Genomic DNA, 23,926 nt, shown 5'->3' on the forward strand with positions numbered 1-23,926 from the left:
CGGAGGGAGAGAAGGAGGGGCTGGGCAGGGGCAACCCACCCTAGAAAGCCTCAAGTTCTTCCTTGGGTCACTTCTTCCTGGGATGAAACTACACCGTTGTCCTCTTTTCTCTCTGTCTTTGCTGGTCTCGTGAGCCCTCGTCCACTCCCTTCTCAAAGCTCATACTCGCTTCTTTTGGCCTCACAACAGGGGGTGACATGGCAGTGTTGTCTGAGGTCCAGCCGAGGCATTTCCCTGAGACCAGGAATCCAGACCCTGGTCACAGTCCTCAGAACCGTGGAATAGGAGTGGGAGCTGAGGGCCACAGGGTTCTCTCTTCCTCACACCCTAGGCCTGCCACAAGGTAACAGCATTCGCCAATTCTCCAGCCTTTCCTGGCCATAGTATCAATGGGGCAGGAGGGAAGGTTTGTGCTGTGATTGGGTTTTGCCACCCAGTGACCTGGAGCTCCGAGGGGTGACAATTAGAAAAGTCTAGCTCCTTGAGCTGGTCTTGAGGGGTGGTTCCATCTCAGGGGACTTGGGGGCAAAGAAAGGCAGCATCTCAGAAAAGGCTTAGCGGCAGATGGGGCAGGAGGTAGGCAGAGACACACTGTGTGTTCAGTCAGCCAAGGGGGCAGGCGGCACTAGCCTTCCAGACCTTACCCCCTTCAAGATCACTGTTCTTAGCAACAGTGTTGGTGTCCTAAACAGAACTAAAGGGTGGTTTTAGGGAGCCAACACTGGCTAGAGAGGGAGAAAGGGGCCCATGTAGAGGACTCTGCTGTGGGGAGAAGTGGAAGGGCCCCTTAGCTGTGCACAATTTGTTCTGTAGGCTACGTCTGGACCGGACTCAGCCTGGAGTGATAGATGCCAGTCCTGGCCAGCAGATCCAGCTCACCTGCCATGCTGAAGGCTTCCCAGTCCCCACCATTGAGTGGCAAAGAGATGGGCAGCTGGTCTCTTCTCCCAGGTTCATTCAAGCCCCCCACCCCCATTCTATGGAGACCAGAGCAGGCCTAGGTCCTGGAGAGACAGGGTTGGAAGAGAGGATGTCTGGGCATTTCCAAAGGATGGTTGACAGGCCAGCCAAGGAATGAGGCAGCTGTGCACGCCCTGGGCGGTCCCCACTGCTGGCTGATGTTTGCTGTCTGTTGTGGAAGCTGCAGGGTTATACAGGTCACACACAGGTGCTAAGTAGCACAGTTCACTACAGAATAGGGATTTGAGGCCGTTGGCACAAGGCAAAACAATAAATCTAAGCCTTCAATCCCAGCACCCTGGAGACAGAGGTAGTCTCTGTGAGCTAAGGCTAGCCTGGTCTACTATGGATTTCCAGGATAGCCAGGGCTACATAGTAAGAGCCATCAAAAGGAAACATATCCACTCCGAAACTCTAAAACCAAGTTCTCAGCACAAAGGAGATTGATTTATTTGTGTCTGAGGGACTAGGGGCAGAGAATAAGAGACAAAGACAGGAGCTAGAGGAGGAGGGAAATGGAGAAGGGGCAGAGATGTTTGTCCGACAGTGGGACAAAGGACTGTCTCTGGATAGAGAAGATATTGTCTCTGGTTAGAGTGGCCCATGTGGTTTATAAGGTACGAGAGGAAACCCTGTTAGGATGAGGTATTCAATTGGGCGTGTTAATTACATAAGCCAAGGGGGGCTTTTGATTGCTGGACATCAATACTTTGATAGCTGGACCTTGGTGGTCAGCCTTAGGAGGAGGAAGTGGCCGAGTAAGGGAACAGACCTTGGTGGCTTGTCCTGATAAGAATGGCTTTTGTTTTAACCCCAGGTGAGGGATATGGGGCTGCTTTGGACTGTCCGCAGCAGCTGACTAGGCTTTGCCTCGCGCTCTAGCTTTAGTGTGGTTTTGCCAGCTGTGGATTATTTCTACAATCGTGTGACTGTACAATGTTTGGAATCCTGGCAACTTTTCAGAGGATACATAAATGCTCCCCCCCACCCCCAGGGTGCTCAAAGAAGCAACAAAAGGAAAGGAATTAGACTCAGGGGTCTCTGTCTTCCCACTCTATCCTCCTTTCCCTCCCTCTAGTGAAAGATGAAACGGGGGGGGGGGTGATAAAGGGCGGGAAAAAGAGCCCAGTTCTGTAGCAAATAAAGGTCAGCTACAGTTGCTAGCTTTAGGAATGTAATCTCATGGTGTTTAGTCAGGCAGAGGGAAAGGTGGGAAGGGAAAGGTTGGCAACCCCAGTGCTGGAATTACAAGCATACCTGGCCTGCCTTCTTCCCTCTGTACCCCCTTTTAAGTATGGATTCTAGGGGTTGAACTTAGTCCTTATGCCTGCATGACAAGCACTGTGTTATCTCCCTAGACATCTTTGTGGTGTGTGTGTGTGTGTGTGTGTGTGTGTGTGTGTGTGTGTGTGTGTTTTCTAAGACAGGGTTTCTCTGTGTCTTCGTGGTTGACCTGAACTTGCTCTGTAGATCAGGCTGACCTGACTCAGATTTCCCTTACCTTTGCTTCCCGAGTGCTGGGATTAAAGGCTTGTGCTATCACCACCTGGCTTCCCCCACTTCTGTTTTTTGACATAGGGTTCAGACTAGCTTGGAAGTCACTATGTATACCAAGCTGGTATCAAAAGCTCATGGCATCCCTCCTGCTTTGCCAGGCCCAGTGCTGGGATTATAGCTGCCACACCTGGCCCCATATAGCTTTTTTTTTTCTTCTTTTTTTCGGAGCTGAGGACCGAACCCAGGGCCTTGCACTTGCTAGGCAAGCGCTCTACCATTGAGCTAAATCCCCAACCCCATAGTTTTTAAATAGGAAAATGTGAAATAATGTGCTACCGAGTTTAAAAGCAAGGTGTCACAAAGTTATTAAAGTGTAGGCAGCTGCACTGTGTGGGCCCTCATCGGCTCTTTGAGTAGACATGTTTGAATAGTAGGTCCTGTTCAGCCCCCTTCCCCACTCTGCTTCTCCTGATCCCAGCTCAACCCCTACTTGGGTCAGGGACAAATGACTCTGTTTGGTCCCCAGGCACCAGGTGCAGCATGATGGCTCTCTGGTCATCAGCCGAGTGACTGTGGAAGATGGTGGCTTTTACACCTGTGTTGCTTTTAATGGGCATGACCGAGACCAGCGCTGGGTCCAGCTCAGAGTTCAGAGTAAGGAGGAAGTCCTGAGTGGGGGGGGGGGGTGTGCAATGGGTGTCAAGTGGTGTGAGGTGGCAGAGGGAGGGGTTGAGGAGTCAGCTACTGACAATGTCTTCCCATGCTTAGGGGAGCTGACAATCACAGGCCTGCCTCCTGCCATGACGGTGCCAGAGGGTGACACTGCCAGGCTTCTGTGTGTGGTGGCTGGAGACAGTGTGAACATTAGGTGGTCCAGGTAAAAAATTACTCTAGTCAGTTTCATTCTGTCAGAAATGCCACGGTGCTCTGAGGTCTAGGGCCAGGGTTGGAGGCTGCAGCAACCTCTTCCTACACCACAAAGCTCCAGAGGACAGTTTTTCCACTGGCTGGGCTACAGTTTCTTTTTCTCTTGGTAATTTTGAGACAAGGTTACACTTTGTAGCCTGGGCTGGCCTGGAACTCTGTAGATCAGTCTGGCTTCGAACCCAGAGATCTACTTGACACTTCCTCCTAAGTGTTGGGATTAAAGGTGTATGCTACTACACCAAGCAATGATTTCTTAATTTTAGTATCACCAAAATATTGGATCAGACAAACTTGCTGTTTTAGGCCTGTTCTAGCAGCATCCTGAACGTCCACATACTAGAGCCAGTAGCATCCTCTCTGCCCAGGATAAGTCCGTGAACAGAATTCCCAGACATGGCTGCTTCCTCCATATTGAGACCCACGAGGCTGCACGCAGCTTTGGTGACTTCAATGTTTTTCCCAAATGTATTAATGTGTATGTGTACAACATACATGTCTGGTGCCTATGGAGGTGAGAAAGAGAAAGGGGGAGGAGCCGGAGCTCCCAGAACTGGATTATGGATGGCTGTGAGCCACCACGCAGTTGCTGGAAACTGAACCGTGATCCTCTGCAAGGATGAGTTCTTGACTGCTAAACCAACTCGCCAGCCCCGACTTCAGTGAACCGATCCAAACTGCATCAGAACTTTGGTTACTGAGATTTGTCTGGAGATTTGGGGGTCACTTGAGCTCAGTGCACTATGAGCTGAGAGGTGGCCCTCAGGTTTCCCCTAGGTGCTGACTGGGCATAAAGAAAAGTAAGGCTTTGGATCTGGGAGTCAGAGAAGCAGCCCAGGAGGTAGAGAGAGGAGACGATGCTCTTGGGAGGAGTAACAAGTGGCCAACAGCAAGCATCCTGGAGGGATGCATTGGTGACAGTGATGCTGTTGCCTCTCGGGTGGCCTTGATGCCAGGGGCTTCAGTGCCTGCTTACACAGTCCCCACTTCACAGCATGGGGACATCTTGCTGCCTCTCCTGATTGTTGTTTTATCTACATCAAGCCCCTGCTCCATCAATCGCTTCCCTGCCCCTACCACCACAGGATGGTCTCAGTCTTTACCTCATCTGTGGCGATGTCTTACTGGTCATTTGTTTTCTCAAAACACTCCCTTCCCATGGCTTCCCTCGTGTCCTCAGAGCTATTGCCTGGACAACTCTGGGGACGTACCCTTCCATGGGAGCCGATGATATACTCCTGGGTCTGGACTCTCCAGATCTCAGACTGGACATCTCACAGGCACTTCAGATTCAAAGCACCATCTCACTATTCACATCTTCTCGCTTGGAGGCCATCAGTGAGCTGAGACCTGGTCACCTGCTTGTTCTCTGGGGAGAGGAGGTGGACCCCAGAACCGCCATTGCCCAGTGACCAAGCTGTCTGCTTGTCCCCACCTCCGACACCTTTCATTGCTCTACACTAAAGTGTCCTGTCATCCTGTCCATGTGCATGAAGCAGCACCTACTCCCTGCTTGCCCTTCTTCCAGGCCACCCCAGCCAGTCCCTGCTCCACTTGAGCCCCCCAGTCACTCCCATCGCTAGCTTAAACATTTGCTAGGAACCCGGGATCCTTACTGGCGCTCTCCACTTTCTTGCTGTGGCTGTGAAGTTCCCAGATGCCCACTTTCCTCTTTTGTTGGCCAGCCCTGTTGCTGCCTCCCCTCCTCAGGTCAGCTGTCTCTTTGTGGGAGGCTCTCGGGACACTGGCATCCTCTCCTGTGCCATGAAGGCACATGTTCCTTTCCCCTGACATGGGAGCCGGCATTTTTCAGTGACCAGCTGGCGTGGGCTCCTTTGTGGATCTAAGGCAAACCTGTAGCTCTGAAGAGTGTGCTGAGTTGTGCCACTTTGCTTTTCTCCTACCAGTTGAGAGCACCTCTTCCCTCTTCCCTGAGGTGTCAGCTGCCTGCCCTCATTGGGAGAGAAGGTTAGCTCAGAACAGCCTTGGCTAATGTCTTTCTCATCTCCCAGGCCTCTCAGGGCATGTCTCCACAGGCCCTGGATGGCTCTCCCAATGTTCTCTTCCATCCAGGAACGGACTGCCAATACAGGCTGATGGCCACCGTGTGCACCAGTCCCCAGATGGCACACTGTTGATCCACAACTTGCGGCCCAGGGACGAAGGCTCTTACACATGCAGTGCCTTCCGTGGGAGCCAGGCTGTGAGCCGCAGCACTGAGGTGAAGGTGGCTCTCCCAGGTGAGAAAGGCTCATCGTGGGCTTTGCTGTCCTGAAGGCAGCTGAGCACCGAGGGCCACAGGCTTAGTGATCCAAGACACTCGTTCTCATCTGTGTCATGTTCTAGTTTGTGGCACTGTAACTGGGATGGGCATTTATTATGGTCTCAGAGCCCCACTTTACTGGGGTTACCCCACAATCTAAGGCCAAGGTAAAGATGTAGCAAAGTGTTCAGAGTTCTGTCACTCAAGGTTACCAGCTTTATTCTTAAGAATAAGATTGGCCGGGATAACGTTTACTGTGGATGGACCACTAAAGTCTACAAATTCTAATCAGGGTGGCAGAGGCCCTGAGGAGCTGGGCTGTGGCTCAGTGCAGAGCTCTTGTCTAAGGCCATAGGCTCTAGCCCAGCACCTTGACAAACACTTAGAATGCACGTAAATGGAAGATCTCATTCTTAAAAGGCACAGGATAGATTCTTTGTTGTTGGCATAGTCTCCTTTCCAAATCATATAACGTTTGTAATTTAAAGATAAAGATTAAAAAATTTTATATGAAAATGGCTGTAGGATGGAAAAGTGTGTTTTTGATTACCTAGGCACGTAACAGGGCATGGTCACCCTCATCCTTTATACACGAGACAGGCACCAGAGAGCGCCAGGGGCTTCCCACTATTCACACAGATTTGTGGCCAGCTGGGAATCAAACCCAGGCTTTTTGACTCCTGATTTTATTTACTTGTTTATGTAGCCCAGGCTAGCCTTGAATTTGCTATGTGGCCAAGACTGGTATAAACTTTAATCTCCCTGCTATCATGCCTGTTTTGTTGAACTACATCTCAGAACTGGTGAAACAGGGCTGTTTAATGTTCAAACTTGCAGGAGCTCTGTGTTTAAGTGACAGGGCAGGAGGGGCCCATTCACAGTGCTCTCCACAGATCTCAGTGTTTCAGGGAAAGACTGAGCCCCAAACAGCTCAAAGCCTCCAGCCAAGCAGCCAGTTCTCACAACCTGAGGTGCATCCTGGAGAAAGGGTCCTTGACTCCTTGGTAACGGCACCAACTGACTGGTGTGCTTGAACAATGCCTTGCCCCTATAGGAGCTCTGGCCCACTGGGGCAGGCTCGGCTGTCTTCCTAGATGCCAGGCTGAGTTTGGGAATGGCCAGGGGTTGAAGGCGTGTGTTAAAATGTTGCTTTGTGAGACTGACACTCAGGCTCCTTTCCCACTGTGAACTCCCTGGGACCCTGGACTCTCTGCAATACTGAGACTCACATGGCTGTAACTCTGTGTGTGCCTGTGTGACAACACTCTGGTGACAGTACCATATGGCAGGACTTCTGCCTTTGATGTTTCTAGAAAAATCCCACTCACCTATCTATACACTGAACAAACTAATGAGACGAAGAAAAACCAGAATGCAGATTTACTATGGTGAAGAGAACAGTCATTTTGGGGACTGAGGATTTGAGCGTGGTGACACACACCCATGAATCCTAGCACTTGGGCTGCACCGGTAGGAAGATTGCCAGTCTATGAGTGACATATCCTGACTTAAGACAAAAGGCAACAAAACCTACCACAAAACCGAACACTGGAGGAGATCTGGACGTTCACATTTGTGGTGAGCGGCAGATGTGTCTACAGTGAGGGATGATGATGGGAGCTTGTTTGACAATGGTGATTAGTAGGCTACTGTTGGGCCCCCAGACCCCACCCATGGCCACAAGCCCTCTTGTTCTCTTCTGTATGCTATCCACCTTCACGTGTTTTCGAGGCGTCTCTCCAGAACCCCAGCTGCCCCCTTCCTGCCTGCCTGTCTTGCTCCATTGGCCGGGCTGCAGATCTATGCTTACTCACTGGTTTGGAGTCACACGGTGTCTCACACTGCCAACTGGTGGCACTGGAGTCACTGGCATGGGGTGGTGGCTTAGGCTTTTCTCACCCTGGCTTCTTTTGCCTAAGGGTTGAGTGAGTATGAAATATTATATGGACAAAGGTGGTCTGCCTCCCATTCTGCTGCCTCCTTTTCTGAGGGAGAAAGCTGTGGTGGAACCCAGACAGTGGTAGGCACTCAGGGTGCTGCTGTAAGTGGGTTTTGTGTCATAGATAAGCACCCTATACTCTACCAAACTATACCCCTAGGCTTTTCTTTTCTTTTCCTTTTTTAGTATTTTCAGCTTGAAATAGGGTCTTACTGAGTTGCCCTGCTGGCCTTGAAGCTGTGGTCTGCATCGGCCTCCTGGGCAGAGATTACAGCCCAGCCGTTTTCCACACCATAACTCAGCACAGTCCTTAGAACCCCGCTTTGAGGCAGATGCTTTTGTTTTCTCCAGCTCACAGAGAGAGAAATGGGGGAAGTGACAGTCTTACGGGCTGTTTGGAGCAGCTATCATGATAGCCTGGGGCTTCAACAGCTGAGAGCGGAAATCAGTTTAGACTTTGAGAAAACAGTGTGCATACAGTGTGCATACATGGGTTTGCTACCACACATGCATGGAGACAGTCCTCTGGCTGTGCTGGTAGAGTGCCAAACCCCTTGGGTGGTCTGGTCTTTTCATGGTGTCTTCTGAAAGAATAGGGGCAGTGGGGACAGTGCTGCACAGAGTCTGTAGGAAGAAGTGGGTAACTGTGGGATGAGACTGGAATCGAACTCTGACAACTACCAGACACTCTGGCCTATATACTGTCACGTGGTTCTTCAGCTCCGGACAGCAGGGCAGGGAGTTAACGTGAAGCCCGTTTGATGGTCTAGTCAGGAAGTGGGAGTCTGGGAAAGGCTGTGCACTGGGCTTAGATAAGAACCACAGGAGGCCCACTAGTGAGGCCAGCAAGGGGTGGGCCACATGAGAGGCTCACGCAGTAGGAGCGCTGCCTTAGCCCTTTCTCTCGTCCTGCAGCAGCACCGGCCGCACAGTCCAGGGACCTAGGCAAGGACTGCATCGACCAGCCGGAGCTGGCCAACTGTGCGCTGATCCTGCAGGCCCAGCTCTGTGGCAATGAGTATTACTCCAGCTTCTGCTGTGCCAGCTGCTCCCGCTTCCAGCCGAACGCCCAGCCCGGTTGGCAGCAGGGATGAAGGCTGGCTGTGCACCAGTTCTGGATAGTTTGCTGGGAGAAGGGATGGTAAGACATGGCTTGCAGAGGGAGTCATCTTTCAGATATCCAGGGTTGAGCCCCAGCAGCTGCCAGTGCTGGCCTCCCCTCTAGTGCTCAGCAGTGTCTGCCTGATGTGACCACGGGCTGCTGTGAGAAGAGGAACCCTTTACACCTTCCCTCTCTAGTTTCTGCTGCATCGAGGACCTTTTATCCGAAATGCTTTGGACCAAAGTGTTTTAAACTTGTAGACTTTACTAATTGAGCATCCCTAACCTACGATTCTGAATTGCTCTGAAGCTTGAAGCACCCAAATGCCATGTCAGCCTTCAAAACTGTCTGGGTTTCAAAGCACGCTTGGTTTTGGGTGAGGGATGCTCAATTTGTCCTGAGGATCTACTCACCACTGTAGAGCAGCTGGGTGGGATGTCTGTGACGGGAGGGAGTGGGGACTGCTCTGTGGGTCAGTGGGGAGCAGTCACTCAGGCCTTTTCATCTTCCTGGCAGTGGCACAGCCGCCTTCACCACCATCGCTGTGGAGCTCACAGTGTAAGCTTGGGAAAGCACTCAGCAAGGCAGAATAACCACCAGGCCTCAGTGCAGGGAGGCGGGATGGAAAACCAGAGAGCCTGATAATCTGTGTGTCTCTGTGAAAAACTGGGAAAGAACTACACTGCAGGGACACAACCTCCAGGGGTTCCTGAGAGGCAGGCTGGGAAGGTTCACAGCTTATGCAGCTAACTGGCCTGCTCAGAGTAGGAAAGAGCCATCTTCCTTCGGTAGGAAGCTGTGGAACATACTTGTTGCTAGAAAGAATCAAGACTGTGCTGGGGCCTGGTGAGATGGCTCAGTGGTTATGGCACTCAGTGCCAAACCTGATGGCCGGACTATGTTCTCTGCAACCACCCTGGTGGAAGGCAGAACTGAATCAGGCCAGCTGGGACTGCCACGCGCATGTGTGCACACAACGGTATAACTGTAAAGTCTCTAGAACAGCAGCTGGGAATGGTGGTGCATGCCTACAATCTCAGTGCTTGGGAGGCTGGGCCAGCGTGAGATCCTGCCTCAGAGTAAACAACCCTCAGAACTCAGCATTAGCGGGATGTGGGTGCACTGTGACAATCAGGGCAGTGGTTTTAGTAGTCTGAGCTGTAGGAAGGCATCCTTTATCTTTTAGAATTCTGATTTCTTACTGCTCAAGAAAGAGGCTAGGATTTAATGAGCTTCCAGGGCTCTTCCCATTTTAACTTCTGTCACTCCTCTGGAAGACCATCTAGAGCCGGTCTAATAACATAGGTTACTCTGAGACCAAAGTTTGGACATTGGCCAGAATACAAAGCTTCATGTGTTTATGCCGTCTCCAGCCATTTTGCTCAAGAAGAGAGCTAAGGAATATCTGGGTGCCAGATATTTTTGTTTGCAGGTAGAAGCAGGGGCTAAACTGGGAGGTGAGGGATGAACTGTTCTAGGTCAGAGTCCTGAACCTCATTCTACACAGAGCACATAAGTGACTTTTCAGGCTAAAGCACAGCTTGGTAGCCTTCCTCTCCCCACTGATATTCTGATTTATTGGCCTTATGAGTAGGCCAGATATTATAGGTGATGTGTGAACATGCCTGTGTGTGCACTGGGGATCTCATGCATGTAAGCATGTTCCACTGAGCTACGCCTTGGGTAATTCCAAGCTAAGACTGAGAAGCAGGGCTGTCAGGCACAGTGGTACACGTCTTTAACCCCAGCATTTGAGAGACATAGGTAGGTGGATCTCTGAGCTCAAGGCCAGCCAGGGCTACACAGTGAGACCCTGTCTCTGCACACACAGCTCCACTCTACCCTTGGGTTGGGGCTTCTTGGTGTCGTCTATACTACTGCTGTAGATCAAATTCTGAGTGCCAAAGATCCCAGTCAAACCCATGAAATTTAAGGATATACTAATCCAAAAAAGCTAGAAATCAGCAGTAGAGAGAGAATTAGGTCAAAAACTAGAACTATAAACTCATTTGCAAGTAAGAACAGCCCTTCATGGGCAGAAGCTCTACCACGAACATTTATTCTATTAAAGCAGATTGTAAATTTTCATCAGTACAAATATATATATATATATATATGTATGTATATATAACTTACATTTGATTGTAAGGCCAACGTCCGAAAGTAAAAATGAGATGGGACCTCATGTTGTTACCCACTGTCAAGTAGCTGCATGGCATGGGATGTTCTGTTCATGGTGGGGCAGAAGGGACACAGACAGAGCACATCCCTGTGAAACTTACAGCAATGAAACTTCAAGGACAGAACCCATTAAGACCCACATTACAAACCAACACAATAGCATTCCCTTTTCTGGATATGATTATGTCATTGTCACCTTAATGCTAGAGGATTAACATAAGAAAATTGCAATGATACACAAAGATTCAACACATTCCCTAGAGCGTAGATTGATTCCATTAAAATAACGTTAGAATCTCACATCTGAAACCAGGACAACACTACTCTCTCATTGTATCAGAAGTGCTGCCTAGCGACCGCGCTGGTCATCAGTAGATTGGTTTGCAATGTGCTACTCAGTTAACGATGAGTGATCACAAAGAAGCCAGGCTCCGCCTACAACTTCCAGCCCTTCCTCCTTTTCCTTCCATAGGCGTCAATGATAAATCAATCTTATGTACAGTCTCTTATGTCTAATCCACGCACTTTTGGCAAGATTACTTACAACTCATACAGCTTTTAATATTGAGAACTATTTAAAATATTCTAGGTGCATAAAAATAAAGATTTTGGCTTTTTTGATATATATATATATATATTTATAATATTTATTCTGTAACTCAAAATGGAAGCTCAGCTTTATCCCCAGACTACAGCTCTACTGGGCAGCTGCTGATGCCCTCCTGTGAACCCAGCAGCATGGCCTGCCTGCCTTCAACCAGCCACACTGTTCTCCATGGAGCTCTAAGACAGCCCAGTACTGGGAGGGACGGTGACTGGCCTGAAAAAGAAAGGGAGATCATTTTGCTTCCTGTTTTGTTTTATATCCCAGGAAATGTGCTTTGAATACAGATTCCTCTTCAGCTCTTCTGCCTCTCTGTTGCCAGAGACTTGTTAGGGGCCAGAAGGCAATGCTTCCTTGGTTTCTAGCCTAGCTGCAGGGCAGTCCTCTCCAGGAAGGCTTGCCTCGCTTCTGGGGACAGCAGCCCTCGCTGGACTGTGCTTGGACTTGCTCCTTGGGACCACTGGGATGAGTGAAAAGTGTGCTGATCTGGAAAGCAAAGTCCCCTTTGCTCCTCTGCCCACCCCTGCCCTTGCCTAAGGACAGAAAGAACCATCATAAGGACCATCTAAAGCTCTATTTCAAATGCCTTCTGTGCATCACTGGAGAAAGGGTTGGTAGGAGAGGGGTTGGTGCGCTGCTTGGGCTTGCTTTCTAGTGCAGCCCACTGGGCCTCAAAAGGATCCACTGGGCAGGTGCCTGGAGGGACTTGTGCAGGTCTGTTTCCTGAGACTAGCCCGCTATTGTCTACACCATTGAAAGCTGCAGAACCATTGAGGTGCTGAGCAGAAGGCTTAAAGAAGGGACTGGTGGTAGCACTACTTGTCTCATATTGAGGGAATGTCTGCTGCTTGGCCAGGCTTGGGGACTGATGTGGATGAGTGGCCTGAGGATGGCCTGCAGTGCCAAACACATTGGCTACCATCTGGGATGGGGTGATGCCCACTACAGGCACATTAGAGGCTGGATAGGGCATCCCATTGGCCACAGGGTAGGACTGGGTAGAGACAAAGGCTGGTTGTAGGGGTGGGACCACACCCACTGGCACAGGCTGAGAAGTGAGGAATGCATGTCCTTGGAAAGGAGGTGCTGGAGGGGCAATGGCAGCGGGCGGAGGAGGCTGCAGAACTGGCTGCAGAGGGGCGGCTGAGACCTGCGGCTGCTGGGCCCGCACACTTTTTGATACTTCTTCTAACCAACGGTCAGCCTCAGAGGGAGTGCGTCTGTGACCAGCCTGGAAGAGACCTGGAGAGGCAGCACCAGAAGACTGACCCCACTCAGTCCCTAGAACCAGAGAGAGAGAGAAAGGAAGAGTTAGAAGCCTTTCTCATTGAAAACCTTGGTTATGTGAATGGTCGAAATGTCCCTGCTTTGGTGGGATGAGGAGAACCTGTGAGAGCAATGCCATCCTAAGGCATGCCGAGGCTCAGGTGAGAAACCTGTCATGCTGCCATGGCACATCCCTAGGAGAGACACTGGCTTACAATCCTCCATGGGTCAAAGAGCTGGGCACAAAGGGCGTGCATGCCTGTGTCCCAGAACAAGGACTTTTGAGGCAGGGGGACTAAGAGTTCAAGGCTACAGAGCAAGGTTCTGTCTTTAAAACTCAAAACCAAAAACATGAATAGTTAAAAACCCCAAATACCCCCAAAGCCAGCAGTAGTGGTGCACACCTCTAATCCCAGCACTCAGAGGCACCGGCAGGCAGAGCCTGGTCTACAGAGTGAGTTCCAGGACAGCCAGAGTTATATGGTAAGATATGTCTTGAAACATCTCAGAAAAGCTAGCAAAAATACCAAACAAGCTGCCAGTGTTCTCTGGGGCGCTTCCGATGAGCCGGCCACGCAGGGCGCCTTCATTTATAGGTAGCCGTGTGTGCTACTGAAATCCAGTGGGAAGGTTTCTTGGGGGTGGGGCAGGAACCAGTGGCTTATTAAAATTCTATGGTAGCCAAGTCCCAGTCCTAAGAACATCATCGCATCTAATCCTTTTATTCCCAGTTTTACAGACTTTTTTCCACAGCTACTTCTATCTAGGAAAGAATATATTTTTTGCAGTAGTCCTCATTCAGGTAACTGGCCGCTTTTTAGAACTTGCTCCCAGAATCCATTTCAACATCTGTGGCCACCTTACCCGAATGTATGGCTGCAATTTCCTTGTTAGCAGCATCAGGGGCATGGGCCCAAGGGTTGGTTTCACGGACAGGCATTGCTACGGGTGCTAGAGCAGTACTGGCTGGCTTTGCGGTAAGCACATGGAGGGCTGAGTCAGTGCCATTAGCTATAATGGAGCAGACAACATTGCTGGAGTTAATTCATGCAGGGTGGCCAAGCTACCTGAGATGGCTCAGTCAGGCCATGTACAACATGGGAGCAGACAAGACAGAGCACTGGTGCCCACAGGATGCTCGTGCTACCCTGCAGTGGGCACGCATAGCTTCCGAAAAGGAGGAGACTGGGTCAAGTGATTGGAGATAAAGTCAAATGACTGTTATTTGAAGATATGTACACGAGAGAGACAGAATGAAGCCTAATAAAAACAATTTCAAATTAAATTGATCGTGACTATTCATGCACCCAGGCTTTGGTTTAAAATTAAGTAGATAAAGCATTCGTTCTACATTTTTCTAAAAGATCACATCAGGTCAACAGTAATAATTGGTCAAGTATAATAATTTCTTATATTTTATATTTGCCAAATTTAATTCTGTCAAAAGTCTCCTCAGTCTGAGATTCGGGACTGAGTTCCCATGTGTTCCACAGATGCCTAAAGTCAGACAGTACCCTACATAATGCAGTGTTTTTACCTATACATTCCAGCTAGGATACAGTTTAATTTATAATCTTGGTACACTGAGAGGCTAATAATTACTGTATAACATATCATAATAAAGTTATTTAAAACATGATTTTTTTGTTTCTGGAACTTTCTATTTAATGTTTTGAGATAGTAGTTAACCACAAGCAATTGAAACCATGAATGACGGCTCTACAGTTTGCCTACACAACTGGTGAAAAATCAAATGATATGTTTTCATTTTCTTTAATACATTTGTCATTTACCACAAAATTTTACTAATTTGCTATCTCTGTCCTTTCCTCATGTCCTGTCCTAATGTACAGAGAGCTGACCGTCCTCATTTCCTTTCCTCAGAGGCCCTAACGCTTGCTGCCTTACCAGTCTCCAGCCTGTATGCCAGCCTTCCAGGGTATTTAGCATGGACAACCACACTCAGGGCAATGGTGTTGTTTACCTGGGGCTGTGAAACAGCAACAAAACTACATCAGCTACTGGAAGTCCTGTAAGGACAAAGGACTGTGTTCTGTTCAGGCTCTATACCCAGTGCCCTATAAGCAAGCAGACAGCAGTGGGATGTAAGTGGGTCAGCAAGATCTGAGTTTAAATCCCAGCTGCACAGCTTACACAAGTCACACAGCCCACCTGAGCCTTATTTTTCTTCTTTGTAATGGCTACCTTAAAGAGCTATTTGAGGATTAAATAAGACAATGGGTGAGCATTTTCCACTGTGGCGGGCACTGCTAAGTGCTCAATATATTAAGCTTATTTTTCCTAGTACGGTAAATGTCTGTTGTGTGAACTTTTAGAAAAGCTATGTGATGACATAGAGGACACAGATTACAAGCATTATGCCAAAAGATTGAGCAAAGCAAAGGGGTACGGTAGCTTCTTCCTGGAGTAACAGCTCTGTCCTGCAGTGCAGCCCTTTCTACTTGGAAAGTTCCCAAAAGAAATGGGGATGGGCAATAACTGTCAGGAGCCATTGATTTACTGTAAGTTAGGAATTTAATTTAGCATCTTGGGGTGGAGTGGGGGTGGGGGGGAGGCACCAACTCCAACCCTGAAGTAATTCTATTGTCACAAAGGCCAATTTAGAAACCACAAGATGAACCAGGGAGCTAGAAGAGAGGCTTCTACTTTATGAATCTCTTTCAGGACAGAGAAGGTGAGTCCAGGTCTCAATGTCAGCACCACTGACATTTTGGGATGGATGATAAGCTGATATAGGTGCTGTCTTGCATGTTGAAGGATGCTTGGCAGTACTCCGCATGCTACAGTAATCCCCAATGTCTCCACACAATGAATACCAGATTTTTCCTGAGGGGCAGAACTGTCCTTGGTGGAGAATCCCAGAGCTTGAACCAATCCTGAGAGCTGTTAGTTCTGTTAAACTAACTGGCAGGCTGTTCTGTCCCTTAGGTCAAGAGGCAAATAAAGCAGTGGACTGAGGCTACAGAGACTCCCAGACGCGTGGACAGACAGATGTACACATGCCAAGTGATGAAAAATGGACAGCTTAGACAGAGAACAAAAGCCCAAAGTTGTGGCTGACAGGAAGGAGGGGTAATGGCAAGCCAGGGAGGCCGACTTCCAGCTCATGAGACACATGCTAACAGGGTTAGTTTAAAGAGAAAAACTCAAGCCAGAGGTCACTAACCTTGTAACACAGGAGACTGTGGTGCCACTAATGTCACTGGTTTGGTCATTGGGGCAGAGGAGAAGGGGTCCTCACAGGGTGTGCTGAAGGCACTGGTGATCTGGGAGCACAGGGAGCTGATGCTTTCTGCCTCTCCTTCCACCTCAGGCACTGCAAGGCAAACAGGAAATGGTTCTGGACAGAAAATGGAGGAGTCCTAAGCTATGACAGTACGGTGCAGGCAGCCATTTCTCACTTTAACTCTTGTCCCTGCAGAAGGACGAGTCTCAACTGTCAGGCTACACGATCAGCTTCAGTAAATTAATTAACACCTCAACTTTCAGACCGGAAAGTAGAAAACATCAATAACTCATGCACTAAGATGCCTTTCTCTGCAAATCCCTAATTTACTTCTTCTTGAGACATTGTCGGGTTTTTTATGTGAGGCCTTTTGTACAGCTGGGTCAACCCGTTCCCAGAAGCTACAACCCAATCAAGTTCTAGAGCTGATAAACATTTTTTTTTTTTCAGAAAAATAGGGTTAAGTCTAGATACAAAAGCTTTTCTCTGAATAAATTAGGGCATGTTAACATTCTCATTTTCTTTTCTTTTTTTGGAGGGCAGGGGTGTTTCAAGAAAGGGTCTCTCTATAACTCTGGCTATCCTGTCCCTGTAGACCTGGCTGGTCTCAAACTCAGAGATTGTCCTGCCTCTGCCTTGCAAGTGCTGGGATTAAAGGCCTGTGACACTATTGCCTGGCACTCTCATCTTTAAAGTTTATAGTAGAAATGTAGGACGCTAGGGCTGGAGAGATGGCTCAGTGGTTAAGAGCACCAACTGCTCTTCCAGTAGGCCCTGAGTTCAAATCCCAGCGACCACATGGTGGCTCACAACCATCTGTAATGAGATCTGATGCCCTCTTCTGGTGTGTCTGAGGACAGCGACAGTGTACTCCTATAAATAAAAATTAAAAAAAAAAAAAAAGAAATGTAGGACGCTAAAGACTCTTTTTTTTTTTTTAAAGATTTATTCATTTATTATATATAAGTACACTATTGCTGTCTTCAGACACACCAGAAGAGGGCATCAGATCTCTTTACAGATGGTTGTGAGCCACCATGTGGTTGCTGGGAATTGAACTCATGACCTCTGGAAGAGCAATTGGGTGCTCTTAACCGCTGAGCCATCTCTCCAGCCCAAAGACTCTCTTAATACTAATTCTGGAAAGCCAAGCAGAAAGACTGCTTTGGCCCAGAGTTTGGGTTCAAGTAATTTCAGATCCTGGGGGAGGGGAAAAGGGGAAGGTAGAGGCAGGGCGGGCCTCTGAGAACATTTCCTCATTACTGAGCAAACAATTTATGTGTACTGAGCCTTTGCTGATCTGTGAAAAGAGAAAGATTTTGTGCCTCATCTGCCCCAGAGGGAGACTGCAAAGAGGTACTTGAAGCACCTGGAGTTTGTTTTGAGGGTGCTGAAAGCTGAAAAGACTTGCCATGACCACCTAACTCCAACTGTTCTTTATGCTTAGTTTTACTGCGCAGAGGTCCGTCTTTTCTGTGCTCGCACAGTGCTGTCAGTAGGAGTGCCTACTGATCTACAGCTTCGTCCTGGTCACTTAAGGAGACAGCGTGCGTGACACACTTCAGAGGGAAGGAAGGATGGCAGGGCTGGTAAAGCACCAACCAGACCTAACACTTTAGCTGTAGCTCGTATGAACTGCAGACACACAGACACACAGCGGCCATGAATAAGTGTGAGCAACCACCTCCTGCTGATGGATAGACCTTAGATCTCTATATGAGACCATTTAGTTTCTTCCTATGAAGCCAACCTCCCACAGATACAAGAACACTTATCCATTTCTTCTGTTCCTTTGACAGTGCTGCTATTAACCTGTAAATGTTTCTAAAGCCTATTTAATTCTCTGGGGTCCTATGAGCACAGTAAGAATGGAGATTTGGAGCCCTTTATGTACAGAAATAGGCTGGTTGAGAGACAGTACATCTACATCAGGACAAACCACAGACTTTGTGACTTAGGCTAGAAATTCCATTGTGGCTCTGTCACTACTTATGGAAGAGAAATTAATTATTCATGGCCCTAGTTTGCTGTCATATGAAATGACACACACTGTGACAGCTTCAGAGAGACAGGCGTGAGTAACTTAGAGAGATTAGTATTGTTTCTGACGGAGCTAGAACACATTACCTGTGTTTTTTATTGGGAAATCAGTCTTCCTCTGCATAGTGGAAGGCAGCTCATTGATGCGTAGGGACAGCTGGCGTTTAAAGGGTGACATCTTCTGGCTAAGAGCAGGAAATCCCCGGAAAGAGCCTTGGCGAGCAAGCTGTTCAATTGGTGCATGCCGGCGTGGGATAGCATGAGGATTGTTCATCTCTAAAGAAGCAGTGGGATCCAGAGTTGGGGAGGTGGGAGAGGACGGCGATGGAGCACTGTTGCCAGGAGCCACTGATGGACCAACGGTCTTATCTGTCTCAGCTCGAGAAAACCAAAGAAAAAGACCTTAGACCTCAGCAATGACCTTCAAATATCCTGAGTTCACAGAGCTCCTCAGAAGCCCTCTTATTCTTCAACTCATCCACGTTCCCATGTTTGAATCTAATATATTCTAACAGGTGAAGGTTTAACAAAGCCTGCTTGTCTTATCCACCATTAAAACACAATTCCCAGCATCTACATGGCGGCTCACAGCCAACAGTAGCTCTAGTCCCATGGGATCCCAGTGCCCTCTTCTAGTATGCAGACACACAACCAGGCAAAACACCCATAAAATAAGTAAATAAATCTTTTTTTTTGGCGAGGAGGTTCAAGACAAGGTTTCTCTGTGTAGCCCTGGCTGTCCTGGAACTTGCTCTATAGACCAGGCTGGCCTTGAACTCATAGAGATCTGCTGCCTCTGCCTTCCAAGTGCTCCACCACTGTCCAGTGTAAATAAATAATCTTAAGACATAATAACCCAGCTCCAATGGAGTCCTCACACAAGGTCCTTAAGAGGTGGTGTGGGACTGCAGAGATGATCCAGCAGTGAAGAGTATTTGCTGCTCTTCTAGAGACCTAAGTCTGGTTCCCAGCACCCACATCAGGTGGTTCACAACATCCTGGAACTCTAGCTCCAGGGGATCTAGACACTCTTCTCAACTTTATAGGCGCCCGCACTTACATATCACACACCTCCCCTATGTATACAAATTAAAAATGAAAATTAGGGCTGGAGAGATGGCTCAGTGGTTAAGAGCACTGACTGCTCTGCCAGAGGTCCTGAGTTCAATTCCCAGCAACCACATGGTGGCTCAAAACCATCTGTAATGGGATCTGATGCCCTCTTCTGGTGTGTCTGAAGACAGTGATGGACAGTGTACTTGTATATAATAAATAAATAAATCTAAAAAAAAGAAAATTAATTTTAAAAAGGATGATGAGTCATCTAGATGGCAAACCCTATTGCCAAACACACACGGTCTGGCACAGGTCACAGAGATGAAGTTAGAATTATGTTGCCTCGTCTTTAAAGCACAAGATGCTATGTAGGCTTCTGGGGAAACTGTCACACAGGGTTACCCAGGTGTGACCCTACAAGCAGCAACAGTGGCTGGTTAGGCAAAATGTGCCCACTAGCCCAACAATGCGAAGGCTATTGTGGGGGTAACCAACTAATTGTTAATTGGATTCTGGGCCCCTTCCAAAGGAGGAGGTTCATATCTGGTACTGTAAACCTAGTAAAAAACCTGTGGTTCAGAGGCTGAGGAGACGGCCCAGCAAGTGAAGTGTTTTCTCTGCAAGTCTGAGGCCTGGAGCTTGGATCCTCAGGACCCATGAGAAAACCTCCTGGGCATGGTGGGTCACTTGGGATTCCAGCACTAAAGAAGAGACAAGGGGGATCCTTAAAGCAAGCTAGCCAGGTTAGGCTATCCAAGTCAGTGAGCTCTGGGCTGAACAGAGAGACCCTGTCTTATGAATACGGTAGACAGGGCTGGAGAGATGGCTCAGTGGTGAAGAGCACTGGCTGTTCTTCCAGAGGCCCTGAGTTCAATTCCAAGCACCCACATGGTGGCTCACAGTCACGTGTACCTCCAGTTCCAGGGAGTATACCACTTTTTTCTGGCCTCTGAAGGTACGAGGTACACATAGCCATACATGCAGGCAAAACCCCCACAACACAAAAATTAAAATTTAAAAAGTTATAAATAAAAAAAGAATAGAGTGCTACTGAAGACAATTTGTGGTTTTGGCTTTGGGCTTCCAAACACTCTCACACACACATGCGCCTTCATACAAATGTAAAAACACCAACACTTAAGCACTCATATCACACACACAAACACATGCAAGCACCCCAAAGCCATAATAGTTTTTTGTGACTAAAGTACTCAGGATTATACCAGTGCTGTAGCATGCATAGTATCATTATTAACTCCCGGCCAGCATCAAAGCCAGTGCTCCTTTGTATCCCTAGGCCTAGGGCTGTGTGTGTGTGTGTGTGTGTGTGTGTGTGTGTGTGTGTGTGTGTGTGTCCCAGATCTCAGATCTTTGATGGTATTTGTCTCACAGAGAGACAGTGCATCAGAATTAAATCTGCTCTAGGGACAGGAATGGGCAGGGATATCTCTCTGTAGCTTCTTCAACTTCTCTCTCACCCTCCCCTGAAGAACTTACTATAATGGATAAATGCGTAAATGGTTTTTAAGCCAGTCTAAAGAAGGCACTGTTGTAAGGTTTTTAGTTTTGTCTTTAAGGTCTTCATATATTGCTAAGCAATCTCTCTTTGAGTGTATGGTGTGGGGCAGGGATTGGGGGGCCAAAAATAGAACCCAGGGCCTTGAACACATTAGGAAAGCTCTATCACTGAGCTTCGGCTGCAATCCCAAGGGCTCCCTCTGTCTGTAGGAAACTTGTCTCTGACAGCTTCAAATATAAACATGTTGAGAAAATCTGCACTAAATAAACATCTTAGAGTAGAACACACTATACCTTTCTTGGCATCTTGCAACTGTTTCATGATCTCCTCTCTTTCAGCTTGTTCCGTGGCAGTTGTGACACGGAATGATCCTTCTCTTGTAAAAGTGGTTCTACTGGCATCGAAAGTAGCAGTGACTCCACACTCCTTTTCCCGCTTCTGTTTACGCTCTAAACAGGCTGCAAAAGCACAGCCCACGGCATGGCTCAGTCTTTCCCCCTGTAGAGAGCAGGTTTTGAAAGCTCTATGAGAGAGAGTTACAGCATAAATAACCACATACAAACACAGCTGTTGCAAATTACAGTTTAAAATTAACACACCAAACAAACTGTCTTTATATTCACGCCTCCAAATTCCCTTTAATTTTTAAGTGCGTGTGTGTGAGTGCATGTGCACGTGAATACAAGTGTCCTCAGAGGCCAGAGGTGTTGATCACCCTGGAACTGAAGTTTCAGGAGGTTGTGAGATGCTTGACTAAAGTGAGGATGTTGGTTTCTTTAAACACACACACACAGAGAGAAACAGAACTGTGCTTTTCTTTTAATCCCAGGTGTGGGATGTGGGGCTGCTTCAGATTGTTCACAGTAGATGACTATGATTTGCCTCATGCGCTAGCAGAGGGATGGTTTTGCCAGCCGCAGACAGTTTCTATAACTGTATGACATTGGAATTCTGGGGACTTCTCAGAAGGTACATAAATGCTAGAGCCCCAAGAGGTGGCTGTTGGTCGGTTGCTGTGGGTCGTGGTTTGTTAAGTAGCTGTGCACAAAGAAGAAAGAAGAAATTAGGTGTCATGATGGCGAAGATCACCTACCCCAAGGAACCTGACACCCCTAATCAGCAGGAAACAGTCTATCAACAACATCACCCCCTTTCCCCTCTATCCTTTCTTCTCCCCTATCTACTGTTAGGGGATTGAAAGGGTAGAAAAGGTGTAGAGAAGGGTGGAAGAAGAAAGAATCCACAAACTAGTAAAAAGGTTGGCCACACTTAACTTGGGTGCTGGGGACAGAACTCAGGGTTAGGGTTAGGGTCAGGAGGGTTCTCTGTGAAGCAGTATGTGCTGTTCATTATTGAGCCATTTTCCCAGTTCTCCAGTTGCTTTTTAAAAAGTGAATAGCAGGAATATTTGCCAGACAATTCTTTTTTTATTTGGTTCTTTTTTTCAAAGCTGGGGACCGAACCCAGGGCTTTGCGCTTCCTAGGCAAGCGCTCTGCCACTGAGCTAAATCCCCAACCCCTTGCCAGACAATTCTAAGAAACCTCTGGAGAGGAAGGAATTGCAGAAGCTTGACTACATGGCCAACAGTCAAGGATGGAGGCTTTACAACTTTAAAACTCCGGATTATAAGGGACTCAAGCGCTAAGCCCAGTGGGCATGCTTTTAATTCTGGCACTCTCAGGAGGCAGAGCAGCCTTTCCCTCATGCCTTCTCTGGTAGTTTGAATACCCTTGGCTCATGGTAATTGACACTTTTGGAGGTATGACTTTATTGGAAGAGGTGTAGCTTTGTTAGAGGAAGTGTGTCACTCACTGTGGAGGTGGGGCTTTTGAAGTTTTGTGTGTGTGTGTGTGTGTGTGTGTGTGCGCGCGCGCGTGTATGCGTGTGTACTCAAGTCTGGCCAGTGTGATTCAGACCCTCCTCCTGGCTGCCTTTGGATCAGGATGTAGAACTCTGAGCTCCTCCTCAGCACCACGTCTGCCTGCCTGCTGCGATACTTCCTGTTACCATGATTAGGGACTGAACTGATGAGCCAGCCCCCCCAAATGCTATCCTTTAGCCCAAGTTGCCCAAGTAAAGAGTTGTCTTGGTCATGGTGTCTGCTCACATCAATTAAACCCCAAGACCAGGGATTAGACTATTGCTGTGAGAGGCCTGAACATGCTTTTGTTTGGAGGAATGTGGATTTTGGAACTTTGGATTAGGAAAGCAGTGGAATGCTATAAGTGAGGCTCGATGGGCCATACAAGTAGGAACATGGCAGACAGTGGTACTGAAGGTGATTTGAACTGTGGGAGTCTGGTTCAAGAGGTTTCAGAGAAGAATTTTAATATGTGGTCTAGAGAATGTTCTTGTGATATTTTGGTGAAGATATTATGGCTGCTTTTGCTCTTGTCTGAAGAGTCTACCTGAGTCTAAGGAGAAGAGGTTCAGATTAACTGCTTTGATAACTAAGTCTCAAAGAAGTCCAGCAGAGACTGTCCTGTGGTTCATTCTTATGAAAATGTACAACATTTTGATCAAGCATGGAAAGCTTACAAAGGAAAAATACAAAATATATGGTTCAAAGATTAAAGGGGCGCCAGAAAGTGGAATGGAGCTAAATCCTGTGTTCAACGATATTAAATGGAATTAAGGGAGCAGTGACCTTGGGGCAAAATCCCACCCAGATAAATTTATTGTTTACATGTTTGCAAATGAACAAGGGGGCCATGTTCCAGCCCCAGCAAGCATCAGAACTTGGCAGCTTCAGCCATGTGGCTCTGGCGTTAGCGACAAGAATAGACAGTTACTGGGACAATTGATGCTGGTCAGCTGGAGCTAAGAAATTAGCAGTGATTAAGAAGGGACATTAAGGTGAAATCTTTTGGGAAATATTTTGAGAGCACACTGAAGTTGTGTGTCAGAGAAAGACCTTGTGCTGCAGCTGTACTTGGTAATATGTAAGAGTCTCCCAGGCAGTACTGGTTTTGAAGGCATGAAGGGGTCATGGAGAACAGCACTGTGAGAGGCCAGGAGAGGCCATTGGTGAAGGTACAAGGCCTGGGGTTTGACTTTTGGCACCACAAAAAAGAGAAATAAATAAAAAAAAATACATCTCCATCCAGGTATAATGCCTATAATTTCAGCTCTTACTGGGGCTAAGGTAGAAAAATAAGTTTAAAGTTAGTTTGGGTTATAGAGCAAGGAAACTTTGTCTCAAAATAGAATCCATTTCTATGCATTATTTTCTCTCATTGTCCAATCCTTCCTTTCTGTTCTGTGCTGTGTGCATGTGAGTGTAGTTGGTGTCTAAACAGGTCAGAGGCATTGAATCTCCTGGAGTCA

The 23,926-nt window shown here is 47.8% G+C and overlaps 2 protein-coding genes across 37 annotated transcripts in view; one reads left to right on the forward strand and one right to left on the reverse strand.

Annotated features, from left to right (window-relative positions):
* Positions 1-11,493, forward strand: part of Papln (papilin, proteoglycan-like sulfated glycoprotein) — a 34,028-nt gene extending 22,535 nt beyond the window's left edge. For 5 of the 9 annotated variants that reach the window (XM_087553301.1, XM_087553303.1, XM_087553305.1 and 2 more), the window contains 6 exons: positions 190-343; positions 814-951; positions 2,984-3,111; positions 3,226-3,334; positions 5,455-5,621; positions 8,499-11,493. In XM_087553301.1, coding sequence (XP_087409427.1) covers positions 190-343; positions 814-951; positions 2,984-3,111; positions 3,226-3,334; positions 5,455-5,621; positions 8,499-8,677 — 875 coding nt within the window. In that variant the 3' untranslated portion in view covers positions 8,678-11,493. Of the gene's footprint in view, positions 1-189; positions 344-813; positions 952-2,983; positions 3,112-3,225; positions 3,335-5,454; positions 6,163-8,498 lie in introns of those variants that run through there. The other 4 variants (XM_087553302.1, XM_087553304.1, NM_001446915.1 and 1 more) reach the window with 3 other exon arrangements.
* Positions 10,694-23,926, reverse strand: part of Numb (NUMB, endocytic adaptor protein) — a 121,958-nt gene continuing 108,725 nt past the window's right edge. For 14 of the 28 annotated variants that reach the window (XM_087552376.1, XM_087552370.1, XM_087552375.1 and 11 more), the window contains 5 exons: positions 20,892-21,096; positions 18,111-18,401; positions 15,924-16,073; positions 13,601-13,747; positions 10,694-12,751 (listed from right to left, as the gene is read on the reverse strand). In XM_087552376.1, coding sequence (XP_087408502.1) covers positions 12,036-12,751; positions 13,601-13,747; positions 15,924-16,073; positions 18,111-18,401; positions 20,892-21,096 — 1,509 coding nt within the window. In that variant the 3' untranslated portion in view covers positions 10,694-12,035. The remainder of the gene's footprint in view (positions 12,752-13,600; positions 13,748-15,923; positions 16,074-18,110; positions 18,402-20,891; positions 21,097-23,926) is intronic. The other 14 variants (NM_001411954.1, XM_087552382.1, XM_087552388.1 and 11 more) reach the window with 1 other exon arrangement.

The sequence above is a fragment of the Rattus norvegicus genome, chromosome 6 (assembly GCF_021556685.1).
Source record: "Rattus norvegicus strain SHRSP/BbbUtx chromosome 6, alternate assembly SHRSP_T2T, whole genome shotgun sequence".
Classification (NCBI taxonomy): Eukaryota; Metazoa; Chordata; class Mammalia; order Rodentia; family Muridae; genus Rattus; species Rattus norvegicus.